Source organism: Babylonia areolata, chromosome 26, assembly GCF_041734735.1.
Source record: "Babylonia areolata isolate BAREFJ2019XMU chromosome 26, ASM4173473v1, whole genome shotgun sequence".
Lineage (NCBI taxonomy): Eukaryota > Metazoa > Mollusca > Gastropoda > Neogastropoda > Buccinidae > Babylonia > Babylonia areolata.
The window spans coordinates 16,546,861-16,565,164 of NC_134901.1; the positions used below are offsets into that span (position 1 = coordinate 16,546,861).

General features: G+C 39.9%; 1 protein-coding gene across 1 annotated transcript; it reads left to right on the forward strand.

Annotated features, from left to right (window-relative positions):
- The first annotated feature begins 78 nt into the window (after positions 1–78).
- On the forward strand, positions 79–17,985 carry LOC143300200 (dehydrogenase/reductase SDR family member 1-like). Its single transcript, XM_076613764.1, has 10 exons — positions 79–147; positions 2,091–2,215; positions 4,132–4,196; positions 5,240–5,383; positions 6,394–6,473; positions 8,564–8,696; positions 10,219–10,344; positions 14,487–14,562; positions 16,103–16,183; positions 16,977–17,985. The coding sequence occupies exons 2-10, from the start codon at positions 2,098–2,100 to the stop codon at positions 17,111–17,113; spliced, it is 960 nt and encodes a 319-aa protein (XP_076469879.1). The 5' UTR covers positions 79–147; positions 2,091–2,097; the 3' UTR covers positions 17,114–17,985.
- The last annotated feature ends 319 nt before the right edge of the window (positions 17,986–18,304 follow it).

Here is an 18,304-nt window from a genome sequence, read left to right on the forward strand (position 1 = left end):
TTGATTGGTTCAGAACAGTCAGTATCCAATCAAAAAACAGATAACACCTCTGTTGGAGACGTGAAAGAATGCACAGGGGAAATAACTACAAAAAGCTGTGCAAAGTTCGAAAGTACTGACGCCGCATCTGGAAAAGAGAGGAGAAACGTAAAACTATTAACTGATTATCCATTTGTTTAATTCTGTTGAACCGATATTAATTGATTATCCATTTGTTTAATTCTGTTGAACCGATATTAATTGATTATCCATTTGTTTAATTCTGTTGAACCGATTTTTTTTCCTGCAGCAACACGCTGCCCCGGAGCTGAACTCAGGGGTGTGTGGTTGGGGTACTGAGGCTGCTTTTGACCCTCTTCTATTCTTTTGTTGTCCCAAATAGACCTATTTTTATGTTTTTTCTTACGCCTCTGCGCACACAGGTTAACAAGAGTCAGTGATGACGGCTGACCTTCCAAATTGAAGATAATGCATTTAGTCAACAGGTCTGCACGAGCGATCCTGGCAAAACTGAGTTTGCTGAACATCGAAAGAAAGTCCTATTTTAGTGATTATGTAATTTGTAAATTTTTCTTTCATGCACATCTCCCTGAGTTCCTGGGGAGATATAGTCTACAATTGTACATTACTATAAGTAGTAGTAGTAGCAGAATCATCATCAGTATTATCATCATCATCATCATCTATCATTATGATCATGAAACCAGGAACAATCAACTAGAGTTTTTGTTGTTGTTTTTGGGGTTGTTTTTTTTACTTGTACCAGTTGATGCCAGAGAATTTTGTAATATGTATGTAATATGTGTGTGTGTGTGTGTGATCAGGATCAGGATTTGGGGCGTTGTTAGAAACAACTTAGCCATTTTTTGCTTTTTATGCCCCTTCAGATTTACTCCTTTTTATTGTTGGTCAGGACTTAAAGAGTCAGTCATATTCTCAGAATTAGCTGTCAAGCTTTTCTTACATCTAAGAGTGTTCCCTTTTAGAGTAGTCAGCGCTTTGATGGTATTCCCTTCCCTACTTTACCCTACCCTTTGTCTGGCCTTTGAACTACTGTCTTACACCATGCCTCTATCTCTCCTCCTCCTCTTCTCAAATTATGTGAAAGTACCACACCTTCACTGTCAGTCATGGTCAGTCGCTCAGAAATGATGTCTGATCAGTGATTGGATGGATGGGCTGAAAAAAGAGTCAAATGTTACCAGATATCGTCACTGCCATCACCTTCAAGTTAAAACAAATAGTAAGACAAGGCAGATCCATCTCTCATCATTATACTCATGCATAATGATCAGCACAGCGTGTTTGAGTTGTGTAAATCCACAGATTGGGACCACTGTCTTCACATGACAAAGTGTCTGCCGCCTTTTTGGCATGTGAGGCAAACTCTCTTGACACGCTTGCTCCAAGTGGTCAAGTTAGCAAATCATTATGGAGAAAAAGGGGTCTTCCGCCTGACAAATGCTCACATAAATTTACGTTTTTAATCCAGACACATTAAACTATCCATTCAGAGTCTGTTTATGTTCATTGTACCAAACTCCGATGAAGGAAAAATCAAAATACATGCAGGACGTCAGTGGACGTCCAATACTGTTACAGGCACTTTGGCAACACTTTTTGCAGGACGTCATCTCACATCTTATAGGCAATGGTTAATCTCTGTTGTTTGTTTTCACCTTTATTCTTCTGGTTTGCACTGTCACTAAGGTTGTACAACTAATGACACGGAACATTTCAATGTTTTTGTCATCATACACACATGACATGCATGCACATACATAGTCATAAAGTAATGACCAAAGATTGTTTTTATTTATGACAACTGGTACCGGATAGTATGCAACAACAATGACCAGATGTAAAACAGTATGTATGTAATGTGAGTTTACTGTAGCTCTGGCTTGTATTTCAGTGTCAGTCTTTCAGTATGTTGTGTGTGTGTGTGTGTGTGTGTGTGTGTGTGTGTGTGTGTTTTCAATTTTCTTTTTTCTTCTTCTCATTTTTTTTTTTCCCCTTCTTCTTCTTCTTCTTTTTTTCTTCTTCTTCTTCTTTTTTTTTTTTTTTATATTTGTTTGTTTGTTCTCTAGGAGAAACATGGCCTCTGTGAAACCACTTGCAGGAAAAGTGTGCATTGTGACGGGTGCCACTAGAGGAATAGGTAAAGGTATAGCACTGCAGTTGGGGGCTGCCGGGGCAACTGTCTACATTACAGGTACTTGTACACATTTACTGCACCATGTACGTATCGTTATGATGGCTTATCATTTTTCTTGTTCAGTTGCAAAAAAAAAAAAAAAAAAAAAAAAAAAAAGTGGGTGGGTGGGGGTGGGGGGGTTCTGACTACCAGATCAGATCTGTAAAAAGAAGGGAACTTTGTTTCTGTGTATGTGCGCGGTCTGACAACAAGCATATGAACACTGCAAAAAATTTCAAAACTTCCAGAAAGCCGGGAAACTAAAAGGAGATATGTTTAAACAAAGGTATTGTCAATTGTGTATTTATATATATATATATATATGCAAAGGCTTGGAAATTATACCTTCTCCTAAATCATACCTTTATCCATTTTTGAAAACATTGGATGTATCATATATGTGGTCAGATTTTTTATTCCCTGGGTTGTTGTCTTCATTTGCACCTGCAGATGAAAAATTAAAAAAAAAATAGTGGGAACATTATAAAAAGAAAAAGGGTAAACTCATTCATTTCATCTGGGTTGTTTTGTCTGACATCTTGCTTTGAATTCCATGTGACCCTTGCTTTTAATATCTCTCTGGTGATAAATGTGGTGTGAATTATCGGAAACTGTAAAATAGTAATGAAAACAATGAATGTATATATTTCTTTCAAATGAGATGGCAACATGCTGTCAGTTTTATTTTGCAGAGAGTGTAATTTTGATACTGTACCTCAGTAAGTTTGTAATATCAGACTGGTGGTATGATTTACCAGCTCGAGGTATAAAATTTCTCATGTCATTCTGCTGAACACACACACACACACCACACACACACACACACACACACACACACACACACACACACACACACAGAGAGAGAGAGAGAGAGAGAGAGAGAGAGAGAATGGTTACGAACCCTACAGGACCACTATGAAAAACGGTTAATGGCTGGTGGTTTTAATACCCATTCCCCATACTGGGACACATACTGTAAAATGACCATCAACAATCGCTTTGTTGAAAATACAGTGGGTTTATCTTTCTTATTCCGTCATTGATCTCAGTGGTGTTTGCATAGAAAATTTTGACAGCTTATACACTAAATTCATGGAAACATTTTGTCTGCTGCTGACACATCTGTTCCTGTATCTAGTATATGTAGTTCAGTAACAATCAGACAAACATTCCGGCAAATGTTTGGAGGAGTGAATAATACAAATCAGGCAAAAAAGCTAAAAACCTAGCATTTAGAGTGTATTACAAAGACCAAGATTCGTTTCATTTCAGCCAATTGGTATTACAAAGAATTTTATTAGCAATTGTTTGCTTATGACTAAACCGTGAGGAAAGCTCAGAAATAAAATGTTTCTTCCATATTTGCTTCAACCATTGTTGTTTGTGTCTTTTTCCTGTATTTGGTCCAATATCAGTCACATATGGTACGATTTCAGATCCAGTATTTGGATATTGGACCAGTTGATGAATTAAAATTTTTCTTCTTCACATGCTGAAATATAATTTTCGCAAATGACGTCTCTGGCATCCATAGTCTGGTGCTTTGGCTGTCAATCACCATTGAAATAGGAATGGTGTGTTGATTTGGATGCATGGTAAACTACTTTGTTCTTAGGGAATTAAGTATCCAGGTCTTTAACACCCCACCCATCCACCCCACCCCCACCCCCTCCTCCCCCTCTCTGTCTCTCTCTCATGAAAATGACCCATTGGTTTTGTGGTGACCCGGTCAATTGACCAATACTTGGTGTCCTGAACCAAACCAAACCTCAGCAAAGATCTCATTTAAATAGTTTGAACAGTTTTTCTATAGATGTCCAAGCATCCAGTGGATACTGTTTGGGTTTTTTTTTATGGGTATAGGAACACACATGTCAGGTTGTATGCAGTTTTTATTGTTTGTGTATTTGTTGAAATGAATTGTTCTGTGGCAGGTCGCACGCTGAAGAGACGGGGAGGTGATCAGATAGGAGGTAGTCTTGAAGAGACAGCTGCTGAGGTGTGTATGTTTGTGTGTGTGTGTGTTGTCTGTGTGTGTGGTGTGAAAGTGTGTATGTTTGTAAGTGAGTCAGGGTATATGATATGTTAAAGATCTTGGGGGTCCCAAGGACTATTTTATATCTTGGGGGTCCCAAGGACTATTTTACCACAGTACTGCACAAGGGAGTCCTATACCACTTCAGAGGCTCACTACATTGCTGCCACACAATGTAGTTAAATCTGCATTGCTACATGCATAAAAAGGCAGCCATAACTTACACTCATAATCGTCAAGGTTTCTGGGCCAAGAAGTGGTGAAGCGAAAGAATTTGTATTTACAGCAGATGTTCTTTCCATCAGACTGAGCTGCCATTCTCAGTTTTCACTCTTTCCATGCCTTCATTCTAGAAATGTTCTAGAACACCGCAAGGGCCTGCTTGTTTTATGTGTAGCATACCCTCTCCATTATCAAAATAGCAGGGACACAGTGTGTATTTATGTGTTATCAGGAGCCTTGGTGAGTGAACAAATTATCATTGCATGTATATTTGCTCAGTCGATCAGAAGCCCTGTTAAGAGGAGGAAAGTGGCAGAATGGTTAAGACGCTCAGCTGCCAATACAGAGAGTTCATAAGGGTGTGGGTTTGGATCCCACTCTCGCCCTTTCTCCAAAGTTTGACTGGAAAACTGAGTGTCTAGTCTTTCAGATGAGACAATAAACCTAGGTCTCATGTGCAGCACACACTTGGCGCGCTGGAAAAGAACCCGTGGCAACGAGAGTGTTGCCCTCTGACAAAATTATGTAAAAAGAAATCCACTCTGATAGGTACACAAATATATAAGCAATGCACTCAAGGCCTGACAAGCACGTTGGGTTATGCTGCTGTCAGGCATCTGCCTTGCAGATGTGGTGTAGCGTATATGGATTTGTCTGAACGCAGTGACGCCTGCTTGAGAAACGGAAACTGAAACAGAGAATAAGTTATCTCCTTACTTGAATATGCTCAGTCGGTCTGATTTGTTGTGGAGCCAGTTTGCCCAACACACAGCTGCGTGACGCAGGTGGCAGGGAAAGGAGGAAAGTGCATTCCCCTGCAGTGTGACCACAGCAAAGACGAAGACGTCCAGCGACTGTTTGATCAGGTCGCCCGTGAGCAGGACGGACAGCTGGACGTTCTGGTGAACAATGCGTACAGTGGGGTGCAGGTCAGTTACCACACTCCTGTTACATCATGGTAATAGTGGTAATAATCATAATAGTAGTAATGATAATAATAGCTGGACATTTATCAGCGCCTTCCTCATTGCACAAAGCGCTTTACAATCCACACACAAACGCATACGAAACACACCCAGTCCACAACTCACAATCATGCACAATAAACATATACACGCGCTTACAAACTCATACGTACAATACAAACATACATACATACATACATAGATACACACATAAATTCGATGCACAACAATACAGTGTTACAAATATACCTACACAATCAATAATAATGATCATAAGAATAATAATGATAATGGTAATGACAGTGCATGTATAGACAGCTTTCTAACCTCTCAAAACGCTTGACAAGGACTTGTCAGTCAGTCAAAGCACACGAGGACATGCATACAAACATGCGCGCACACACGCACACACACACGTATGCATACACGCATGCGTGGAAGAAATAGTTGTGGATCAGCAGATTACAAAATTGATAACATAGATAATAGAACACACACACACACACAAACACACATGCACACGCACACACACACACACACACACACACACACATATATGCATGCATGCATGCGTGGAAAAATTAGTTGTGGATCAGCAGATTACAAAATTGATAACATAAATAATAGAATGGAGTGCTTTGATTATGTAGAGACTGCTCGCAAGAGACTGACTTTAGACTGAATTAGGAGGATATGAGTGATGGACTGAAAAATGCAGTTTTTCAGTGAATTCCAGGTTTGCACAGCTGATGTATTTCCATGGCTACTAACCGAAAACAATATTAGGCAAGCGATGTATGGCTGTGTGTTTTCGAGTTATAAGGTGTAATAATAATTATAACTATGATAACGCTAGTGATAAATCTGACGGGGGTGTATGATGACCAGTCAGACTGCATATCACACGACACTGGTAGTGTCAGTGTTTGGGAAATTCTTTTTCCACTAATAGATGTGACATGTGAATGTTGCAGGCAATAGCTGATTCCTTCAAGACACCATTCTGGGAACAAGATATTGGAATCTGGGATGAAATCAACAATGTTGGGTTAAGGTGTGTGGAGTGAGGCTTCACATGCATATTTTCACAAACAAAATGTGTGTCCAGTGATTGTTTTCCCTTTCCATAAAATGAATGCGTGCATGTGTTGTATCTGTGTGCGCATTGTGTGTTGTGTGTATATGAGTGTGCGAAAGAGCTTTGTTCCAAAACCGTCACCCTTATCACACATACATAACACATGCATGTGCACACATACGCATGCATACCAATAATTGTGACCTTCCCATGAAATATCAACAGCTACAAGCAATGTAATCTGCCTTTTGTGTGTATATGTGCATGCGTCCTTTCTCTAATGACTAATGTCATTTCTAAAGAATAAATGAAAATGATCCATAAACCTGTATGTAGATTTATTTCTTAATCCGTGTAACAAAGCCACCTGCCATGCATGATTTTTCTTTTTCAATCAAGTCAGTAATATACAATACTGAATAGGAATATGCCACCAAAAAAAAAAAAAAAAGAAAGAACAAAAGAAGAAAAGAAACCTCATGTCTACAGCTGACCAACCCAGTATAACATGCAGGGAAAGCCCCTATCTCTCATTCTCATTTCCAGTTTCTGGTATTGCAGTGTTGCTTTGTTCACCATTTAAACCCCTTGGCCCTTTAACATGACGGGGTGTGACAGAGAGCCGTGGGAAAGGACACATACCACAGTGAAAGCACAATGGGTGATGGTCCAGTTTAGCATTAATTTGTCAGTGCATGTGAAGCACTTATTCCCCCCCTCCCCACCCCCCACCCCCACCCCAAAAAAATGTAGACGTTTTTTTGTTGACTGGTTCTCATGTATAGATTTTGGGGTAATGCAGATCCAGTATAACCTGTCTTCCTATGAAGCAGGGATTACTTCTGGTGTTCTGTGATCTATTGATTTTAGGGTAGCATATGTGGTATGACCTATCTTCCTGTGAGCAGGAATCGACATGGGTGCTCTGTGATCTATACATTTTAGGATAGCAGATGTGGTTTAACCCTTTGAGCCCTGACCACTGCTTTACCGGTGGTGGGGAGGGGTGGCATAATGCCTGGCCACCGGTTGAGCGGTGCGTGAACACTTGTGTCGTGTTTTGCTATTGGTTGACTTATATTGAAGAGCCAATCAGAAAAACCGTAATATTCTGACGTCAGCGAACGTAGTACCAACATTGCCGCACCTTTTCACTGTGTTTTGTGCATGTGCTTTGGATAAAAAAGATCGATTTCTACCATGAAGCGTGCAGAGTCTCAACGTGACACGCCTCCTTTGATCAACTGATTCTGCATGCTCAGATTCATTTTCAACATCACTATCTGTAGCAAAATCATCCGATTCGAATTCCACCTCACTATCAGAGTAATCATTGTCATACTCTACTTCTGATAAATCATCAAGCATATCAGTTACTTGCTGCGTTGTGTACAGTTGTTTTCTCGCACGTTTTGTCCCTGATTTCTGCACTGACGGGCCAGGTTGAGACTTAACACGCTTCAAGTGTTTACGCACCACTCAACCGGTGGCTGGGCATTATGTCATTTTTCTCTGCCACCGGTAAAGCGGTGGTCAGGGCTAAAAGGGTTTAATACCAATTATTTGCAAATTTTGGCTCAGGAGCTCAGGCAGAAGGGTTAAAATTGCTCAGGAACTTGGGGCTCAAAGGGTTAACTTGTCTTCCTGCGAGCAGGAATCGATATGGGTGTTATGTGATCTGTAGATTTTAGGGTAGCAGATGTGGTTTAACCTGTCTTCCTGTGTGTAAGAATCATTATGTGTGTTCTGTGATGTATAGATTTTAGGGTAGGCACATGTGGTATTAATAATGTATAACCTGTCTTCATGCGAGCAGGAATTACTATGGGTACTCTGTGATCTATAGAATTTAGGGTGGGCAGATGTATTACATATAACCTGTCTTCGTGTGAGCATGAATCACTATGGGTGCTCTGTGATCTATAGATTTTAGGGTAGGCAGATGTGGTACTAATAATGTATAACCTGTCTTCATGTGAACAGGAATCACTTTTGGAGCTATGTGATCTGTAAAATTTAGGGTGGGCAGATGGTACATTACGTATAACCTGTCTCCCTGTGTGTAGGAATCACTACCGGTGCTCTGTGCTTGCGTCCAAGCTGATGGTGCCACGGAAACAAGGACTGATCGTCAACGTGTCGTCAGTCGGAGGACTGTCCTACCTCTTCAATGTCGCCTATGGCGTTGGGAAAGAAGCGGTAAGGTGACATGTCGTTTCTGGACTTGTTTGTGAGGGGAGGGAGGCATGGTGGGGAGAAACGCTCTTGTGTAGTAGACACGTACGTTCATGTGTCCAACACACACACACGCAAACACACTCAAACATGCACACATGCAGAGCGCACATGTAAACATGAGTATGTGCATGCATCACGCAAGCACACCCACCCAAGCTCAAACGTGTACGTGAATATGCATGTGTACGCGCACACACACACACACACACACACACACACAAATTTGTCTGACCCTAGGCAATATCAAAACTTTTGAGTATGTTTTTGCATGTCTAAGCTAGGGCTGGTAACAAAAAGCTATTTTTTCATGCTGTTACAGTATTGATGATTTGATTTTGTTTTGGTCTCCTGGTCATTGACAGTTCAGAGATTGAACCCAAAGCCGCAACGTTTCTTTTTTTTTTTCTTTTTCTTTTTCTTTTTAAAGAGAAAGCTACTCCTGCTTGTGAGTGGTGGAATCATTAGATAGTTTTCTGTTTATGAATGTGGTTAACGTTTTTTGACTCACTTGTGTAAACAAAGTGAGTCTATGTTTTAACCCAGTGTTCGGTTGTCTGTGTGTGTGTGTGTCTGTGTGTCCATGGTAAACTTTAACATTGACATTTTCTCTGCAAATACTTTGTCAGTTGACACCAAATTAGGCATAAAAATAGGAAAAATTCACTTCTTTCCAGTCATCTTGTTTAAAACAATATTGCACCTCTGGGATGGGCACAAAAAAATAAAATATGAAGCCTAATTATATGCAAACTGCATTTACTGTTATATTTATATTTTTCTGTATTCTCTAAACTTGACACTTTGACCTCTTATTCTGACACAACAACAAGAGGAGTCATTATTATCATTTTTTGTTCAAACAGGAATTTCTTTTGCTAAGCATGGAATTTTTATTTATTTTGCAAACGTTTTGGTGCAGATAGTAAAAAAGGGAAATTACTCTGTAATTAATGCTAGGGGACTTAATTTATCACAAGTGAGTCTTGAAGGCCTTGCCTCTCTTGTTCATGTTTAGTTATCTCCTTTTCTCTTTGTGTCTGTGGGCTGCAGCTCTCGCCTTCACTCGTATTTTTGAGTGGGCTTTTACATGTATGGCTGTTCTTACCCCGCACTTCAGACAGCCATGCTCTGTTTTCAGGGGATGTTCATGTTGGGCATGTTCAAGTTTCCATAACCCACCAACTCTGATATGACTTACTGGAACTTCAGCATGTGTTATTTTTCATTCCACATGTTATACACACTTAGGGGCACTAGTAAGTCTGCACATATGTTGATCTGGGAAACTGGAAAAAAAAAAAAGCATGTGTATACGCATGAATAGGGTTCAAGCACTAGCAGGTATGCTGAACTGGGAGATCAGAAAACATCTGTACCCTAAATTCAACAAACACTGCCAGGATTTGAAGTAACAAAGGGTTTTTTTTTGTGTGTGTGTGTTGTTGTTGTTTTTTTTGGGTTTTTTTGTTTTTTTAAATTACAGTGCGACCGCATGGCGGCAGATTGTGCCAAGGAACTGAAGAAACACGAGGTGGCATTCGTTAGCCTGTGGCCAGGACTGGTTACGACAGAGATGATCACAAGCCTAGTCAAGGAGGACCAATTCAAAGTGAATATCCTGTAACACGTGTGTGTGTGGGTGTGGGTGTGTGTGGGTGTGTGTGTGTGTGTGTGTGTGTTTGAAAATCATACAGGAGAAATTGATGGTGAACATCCTGTAACATGTGGGTAATTGTGTGAGAGAATTATATAAGGAGAAATATGTGGTGAATATCCTGCATTGTGTGTGTGTGTATTGGTGTGTGTGGGTGTTTGAAAATCATACAGGAGAAATTGATGGTGAACATCCTGTAACATGTGGGTAATTGTGTGAGAGAATTATATAAAGAGAAATATGTGGTGAATATCCTGAAATGTGTATGTGTGTGGGGGGGAATTTGACAAAGAGAAACTTATGGTGAATATCTTGTAACGTGTGTGTGTGTGTGTGCATGTGTGTGAAAATTATACAAGGAGAAATATATGGTGAATATTGTGTAATGTGTGTGTGTGTGTGTGAAAATTAAACAAGAAGAAATTTTATGGAGAATATCGTGTAATGTTTGCGTGTGTCTGAAAATTATACCAGGAGAAATTTATAGTGAATATATTGTGTTTGTTTGTGTGCGTGTGTGTGTGAAAATCATACAAGAAGAAATTTATAGTGAAAATCCTGAATGTATGCATTTGTGTGAAAATCATACAAGGAGAAATTTTTGGTGAATTTTCCTGTAACATCAGTGCATGTGTGAAAATTATATAAAGAGAAATTTATGGTGAATATCCTGTAATGCATATGCGTGTGTGTGAAAATTGTACAAAGAAAAATTTAAGGTGACTATCCTATATATGTGGGTATGTGTGTATGAAAATATTACAAGGAAAACAAATGCATTGTGCGTGTGTGTGTGTGTGTGTGTGTGTGTATGTGTGAGAGAGAGAAAATGATATCAGAACAAATTTATGGGGAATATTCTGAAAATGTGTGTTTGTGTGTATGAATATTATACAAGAACAAACATATGGTAAATATCCTACAATGTGTGGTTGTGTGTGTGTGTGCACATGTGTGTGTGTGTGTGTGTGTGTGTGTGTGTGAAAAGTATTTAACCCCTAGGCTGCCTGCATGACGAGATAACTCGTCATCGAAATATTCTGACTTTTCCCTGCTTTGCATTCAGTTCGTTGACAAAAATGCTGGTAGCTTTAGCTTGGGGAATCTTTCTGGATTCTATTCATAGCTAGAAACACCATCTGCGTCATAAGGCAGTCCTTTATTTGAACGTTTTGGTTGGGTTACTGGCCGCAGTCTTTGCCTGGCTCCTCTTCTCGCTCGCTCAACAAAATGTCGGACTGACGCCGTGCTCAAGACACGCTATCGTGACGAACTAAATCAACCAAGATTACTTTCTTTAGCTAATGCTCAGAAAGAATTGGAGCATAAATTCGAAGGAGAAGACAGTGGTGAACATTTATAGGACGATTTGATAGAAAATAAAGGGAGCAATCAAGAGAGTGGCCAAGATACAACTATCAGTGAGTGATGCAGGCTGTTCAACTCTAGCAGACGAATTTTTAGCAGGGCACCGTATGAGCTATTTTCTTGGCACTCAGCCAACGCGGTCTGATGACGTGACGGTGTGAGAGGGGTGAAGAGGAGGGGGGTGGAGACTGAGGGGGCGTGGCCTCACATTCATATTATCACTTGCAGAAGTCACAATGCATCTATTTCTTTTTCAGTTTTTTTTATATTGTGGTTGTTCTAGTATGATTTTGTGTGTGCAGATATCCATTTGTCCAGAAAATGATATTTTTGTGCAAATTACCAGACTAATGTTTGTAATGAACAAGTTGAAAATGTGACAAAAAACAAAACACTGATTTCAAAACAACAGCATGTCACTTAAAATGCATAAAATGGGAAAACATCATGTGTTTTGTATTCTTTATTCATTTCCCTTTCAGAAAATATATACTTTTATGGGTCTTTCTCCAATAACAAAGAGCACAGAATTTTTTGAAAATTTATACCCGTTTTTTGTGAAAAAACCCTGGCAAATAGATTTCACTTAAATCTTATTTTCCTGGCAGCGAAAGGGTTAAGAACATGTTTATGGTGACCAACCTTTGATATGTGTGTATGTGAGTTACAAACGACTGGAAACTTTTCAGGTAAGCCTGTTTTCAAACATTCCTACATGGTGTCAGCAAATGCATGAGTAGGGTTACTTCCATGCAGATTTTGGTGGTGACATTTTAACTTCTGTTTGTTTGGTTTTGTTTTGTTTTTCTTCCCTTTTAGTGACCCTCTGGACCCAAACCACATCTTGTCAGTATTCCAAAAATGTCCCACCCATCTTAATGTCTGTTCTGCATTGTATGGTACAGTTATACGTCCGTCCATTTCCTGAAAGGGACCTACTTTTCTGTTTTGTAGAATGTTCCAGACAGTGGTACTTCTGAGGCTCTGTTGGGGTTAAGAGATTGATTCCAGAATGGCTCAGTGTTTACATTAACTTTGGGGCTCTATTGGGTGTGTGTGGAAAAACTGGTTCCAAAATGGCTCAATGTTTACAGTATCTTGGGGAGCTCTGTTTGGGTTGGGGAAACTGATTCTGAAATGGGTCCATGTTTACAGTATCTTGAGGGCTCAGTTTAGGGGTGGAAAAACTGGTTCCAAAATGGTTTCCATGACTGTTATGTAATAAGGCTTTGGCTCATGTTTCTAGGTCTGTTAGATAATAAGGCTTTGGATTTTGTTTCAAGGACTGTTAGAAAATAGGGCTTTGTGTTATGTTTCCAGGACTGTTAGATAAGAGGGCTTTGGTTTATGTTTCCAGGACTGGCTTTGGTTTATGTTTCCAGGACTGTTAGATAATAGGGCTTTGAATAAGGTTTCAGGGACTGATAGATACCGGTAATAAGGCATTGGAGCATGTTTCAGGGACTGATAGATAATAAGGCACTGGAACATGTTTCAGGGACTGATAGATAATAGGGCTTTGAATAAGGTTTCAGGGACTGATAGATAATAAGGCACTGGAACATGTTTCAGGGACTGATAGATAATAGGGCTTTGAATAAGGTTTCAGGGACTGATAGATAATAAGGCACTGGAACATGTTTCAGGGACTGATAGATAATAGGGCTTTGAATAAGGTTTCAGGGACTGATAGATAATAAGGCACTGGAACATGTTTCAGGGACTGTTGGATTATGTTTCCGGTACTGTTTTTGATAAGGCACTGGAACATGTTTCAGGGACTGATAGGTAATAAGGCATTGGAGCATGTTTCAGGGACTGATAGATAATAAGGCATTGGAGCATGTTTCAGGGACTGATAGATAATAAGGCACTGGAACATGTTTCAGGGACTGATAGATAATAAGGCACTGGAGCATGTTTCAGGGACTGATAGATAATAAGGCACTGGAACATGTTTCAGGGACTGTTGGATTATGTTTCCGGTACTGTTTTTGATAAGGCACTGGAACATGTTTCAGGGACTGTTGGATTATGTTTCCGGTACTGTTTTTGATAAGGCACTGGAACATGTTTCAGGGACTGATAGATAATAAGGCACTGGAACATGTTTCAGGGACTGATAAATAATAAGGCACTGGAACATGTTTCAGGGACTGATAGATAATAAGGCACTGGAGCATGTTTCAGGGACTGATAAATAATAAGGCACTGGAACATGTTTCAGGGACTGATAAATAATAAGGCACTGGAACATGTTTCAGGGACTGATAGGTAATAAGGCACTGGAGCATGTTTCAGGGACTGATAGATAATAAGGCACTGGAACATGTTTCAGGGACTGATAAATAATAAGGCACTGGAACATGTTTCAGGGACTGATAGGTAATAAGGCATTGGAGCATGTTTCAGGAACTGATAGATAATAAGGCACTGGAACATGTTTCAGGGACTGATAGATAATAAGGCATTGGAGCGTGTTTCAGGGACTGATAGATAATAAGGCATTGGAGCATGTTTCAGGGACTGTTGGATTATGTTTCCGGTACTGTTTTTGATAAGGCATTGGAATATGTTTCCAAGTCTGTTAGATGATATGGCTTTAGTTTATGTTACCACGTCTGTTAGATGATAAGGCTTTGGATTATGTTGCCATGAATGTCAGATGATAAAGCTTTGTTTTGTGCTTCAGGGGCTGTTAGATAATAAGGCTTTGGATTATGTTTCAGGGAGTGAAATTTGGGGATTTGGATTCTGCAGAATCTCCAGAATATGCTGGACTTGCTGTTGCTCATCTGGCAGCAGGTGTGGTTTTTTGATTGTGTGTTGTGGATGTGTGTGTGTGAAAGAGAGTATTTGTAGGTATTTTTGAGTATGTGTGTGTGTGTTCTGTGTATATGTGTGTGTGTGTGTGTGTTTGAGAGTGTGTGATTGTGTGTGTGTGTGTGTGTGTTTCCAGTCGCCACCTGTTTGTTAATCATTCAGAATGCTGTCGACCCACATCAGATGTACTCTCGACTTCAGTTCACAATGTCCTACAATGGTTTGTATTATTATTGGTTAACTTCAAAATTGTTGTACCCCTCGACCACCGCTGGTGGTGAGTATGCTTGCCTACTGAAGGGCTGTCGCCTCACGGAGAGAGGAGAGAAGACAGAGCTTACAGGTCAGGATGTTGGTCGTCATCCTGTGACTTGGACTTCCTCCTCTTGGGACCACATAGCTTTTGATCAGCAGAATCAGCGACACCATTTATAAATACAAAAAAAAAAGAAAAAAGGAGTGGCTGCATTTTTGCTTCATGCCATGTTGATTGATCTCATTTCTACTTCATGCCATGTTGATTGATCTCATTTTTGCTTCATGCCATGTTGATTGATCTCATTTCCCCCACAGTTGAGCAGTGAAGGGGATAGCCAACAGGTAAAGAAAACAGGTGTTGGTGATTGTATTTATACACACACCTTAGATGACATGTTCAGTTTGATGATAATATTTACCACCCGCATCAGGTTGCCGGTTTACATGGTTTTATAGACGGTGGTGTTGGCGTGACTTGATCTTACTTGCAAGGCTGTAAATAAGATTACTTTTTTTTTTCTTTTTTCTTTTTTTTTTTTTTTTTTTTGTCAGCAAGCTTTTTTTTTCTCTCTTTTTTGTTCGTTGCTGTTGATATTTTTGAATAACCAAAAAAAAAAGATACTTGTGTGCACATAAACAAAATCCCAGGACGTCAGTATGAAAACGGAGAATATCACTGCCCACATTTAGTGTTGTAATTCTTAGTTCCATGTGGACTGCCAGCACTGAGACTGAGACTGTAGCAAACTAACGTATGTATGGCTGTGTATAGGGGGCAAGGAGGGGTGCTTGGGTGGGGTTGGAGGGGTGGGGTAGGGGGTGGCTCAGGATGAGGTATGCCAATGAACTGGTGCAGATAGGGAGCAGCAAAAAAAAAAAAAAAAAAAAAAAACCAGTAGAGAAGGTTAATAGATATTGTCATTCTGTCGGTGTCAGGTAGATAGGTACCCCTCCATGCTTAATCCCCACCCCACCCAATCCTCCCCACCCCTTTCTTGCTGTGCTTGAGTGGACTTTCTCTTTTGGTCATTTTTATCAAAGGTGTGTGTGTGAATGTAAAACCTGAATACAAAAACAACAACTGAAAAACAGAAAATATGATTATTATCGGGTTTTACTTTGTCTGTCAGTGTGTGTGTGTGTTCATTCTTTAGTTTGACATCTTTTCACTATAACAGTCTAGTGATATTAGACAAAGTGTGTGTGTGTGTGTGTGGTGTGTGTGTTTAACTTGTTTGCTTCATTGTTGTGTTTTTCCTTTCAGACCCAGCTGTGATGAAGAAAACTGGGCGTGTTCTGATCACTGGGGACTTGGGTGCTGAATACGGCTTTGTGGATGTCGATGGTGAGACCTGTGACCATTCGTTTGTTTATGTACACTTGGCAGATCTTTGTCTTCTGTTTTTTGTGCTGCTGTCTTGTTGGCTGAACGTTCCCACTGATGGTACTTAGTGAGTTTATGACTGACCTGTGTTCACGTAGGCATGGTGCATGCAATGCACACACACATTCTGTGTGCACTTGCTCAACCACACACACTCTCACTGAGACTGCAGACACACAATGTCACATGTATGTACATAAGTATGCACTGATACACAGACACATGCAGAGACACATACACACACACACACACACACACACACACACACACACGTGTGTGTGCACACACACAGGTGCATATAATAGGTAGATAGTAATTTCAACACACAGAACACATGAAGAGATATAAAGATAAACATGCATCCCCTCTTCTTCCCCTCAGAGACGCACACACATATATGCACACACGCATACACACATACATGCGGACATGAGTACACCCACACCCACTCGTTGTATGCTTACACACTCATTGCATGCACTCATGCATGCACACATGCACTAACACACACTAACACACATACACATTCCATGCACACACACACACACACATGTACATGCACATTTGATACATGCATTCATGCTCATTACATATGCGCACAAACACAAACAGACACACATGCGCGCACACACACACACACACACACACACATGTGTACGCGTGCGCAAGCACACATGCACACGTACTCACACACACATCAGAAGAAAAAAAATTAATTCTCCTGGCTCATAAAGAAACACCTCTTTTCTCCCAGGCACCCGTCGCTACTCGATGCGTGAGCTGGGCTTTATCCTGTCATACATGACAGGCAACACCATCTTCCTCAGCATCATTCCAAGCTTCTTCAAGATTCCCTGCTGGATTCTATCTCTCAGTGGCAGCAAATTCTAGCGGAAAGCATGACAGAATCTGTCCTTTCCCCTCCAAGATGAGAAGGATCAACTTTCTGAGGAAAACAGGAAAAGGACCTACAGAATCTGTCCTCCTTTTGGACAAAGTTTAGGGGAAAACAAGAAAAGGACATCTGCAGAACAAGTCATCCTTGTAGACAAATTTCAGGGGATAACATACGAGTGGGCTTTTACGTGTATGACTGTTTTTACCCTGCAATATTGGCAATATTACCATTTACAGGTGTTTGCATGCTGGTCACCTGAAGTCTTTTCGGTATTTGATTTGTTTTGTGGGTGTTAAATGCTTTATGGCATGAAGGTGAATATTATTGTAATGTGAACTGATTGCGATTAACAGAATGACTGCCATCCAAACTGATCGTGGTGAATAGAATGACTATCATCCAACCTGATTGTGATGAATAGAATGACTATCATCTGACCTGATTGTGATGAATAGAATGAATGTAATTAACCTGAACTGGTTGTTATTTATGATTCAGAATAAAGCGGGTAGGGGGATATTTTGTGCCAAGAACTATGTTGTGTACTTTGGTGCATACAGATAACGTTTTTGTTGAGTTGCGATCACAATATTGATTGCTTTAACTAGTCTTTATTGAAGGTATATCTTCCATGTATGTTAGTGTATGCTTGCCAGTGTGTAATTTTTATTTGAATGTTTAGTGTTCCAGTTATGATTTTGAACATGTTTTTGGTGTTCAAGCCTAGTGAATGTTGATTTTGAAAATTTGTTTATGCTTTGCATGCCCTGACCAGACTCATTTGGTAATAAAAGGTTTCTAACTTTTTCTTCAACTGTTTAGAAAGAATACACCTTTTGTTTTCATCTTGAATAAAGTAACATATTTTAAAGGTGGTTTGTTTTTCTTTTCGCCTCCACTGTCATTTTAAGATTTTTTTGTTCATGGGTGTGTTTGTGAATGGCAGTGTGTGGTTTGTCGTTTTTGAGTGTGAATGGGTGGTAGTCAGTGAAATGTGTCTGAATTCTCTTGGAAAAATGTGCTATACAGATTTCATTCATTAGTAGTAGTAGTAATAGTAGCAGCAGCAGCAGTAGTAGTAGCAGTAGTAGAAGAAGAATACAGTGATATGTTGTTGCCAGAAAACTATAGACACTGAAATAGTTATGATATAAATCTCTCTCTCTCTCTCTCTCTCTCTCTCT

What these genes read in the sequence shown, in the direction of transcription:
- LOC143300200 (XM_076613764.1), top strand. Translation starts at nt 2,098, where the DNA reads ATGGCCTCTGTGAAACCACTTGCAGGAAAAGTGTGCATTGTGACGGGT. An exon ending in GGCAACTGTCTACATTACAG is followed by an intron (nt 2,216 to 4,131) that starts GTACTTGTACAC and finishes GTTCTGTGGCAG; the next exon opens with GTCGCACGCTGAAGAGACGG. An exon ending in ATGGCGTTGGGAAAGAAGCG is followed by an intron (nt 8,697 to 10,218) that starts GTAAGGTGACAT and finishes TTTAAATTACAG; the next exon opens with TGCGACCGCATGGCGGCAGA.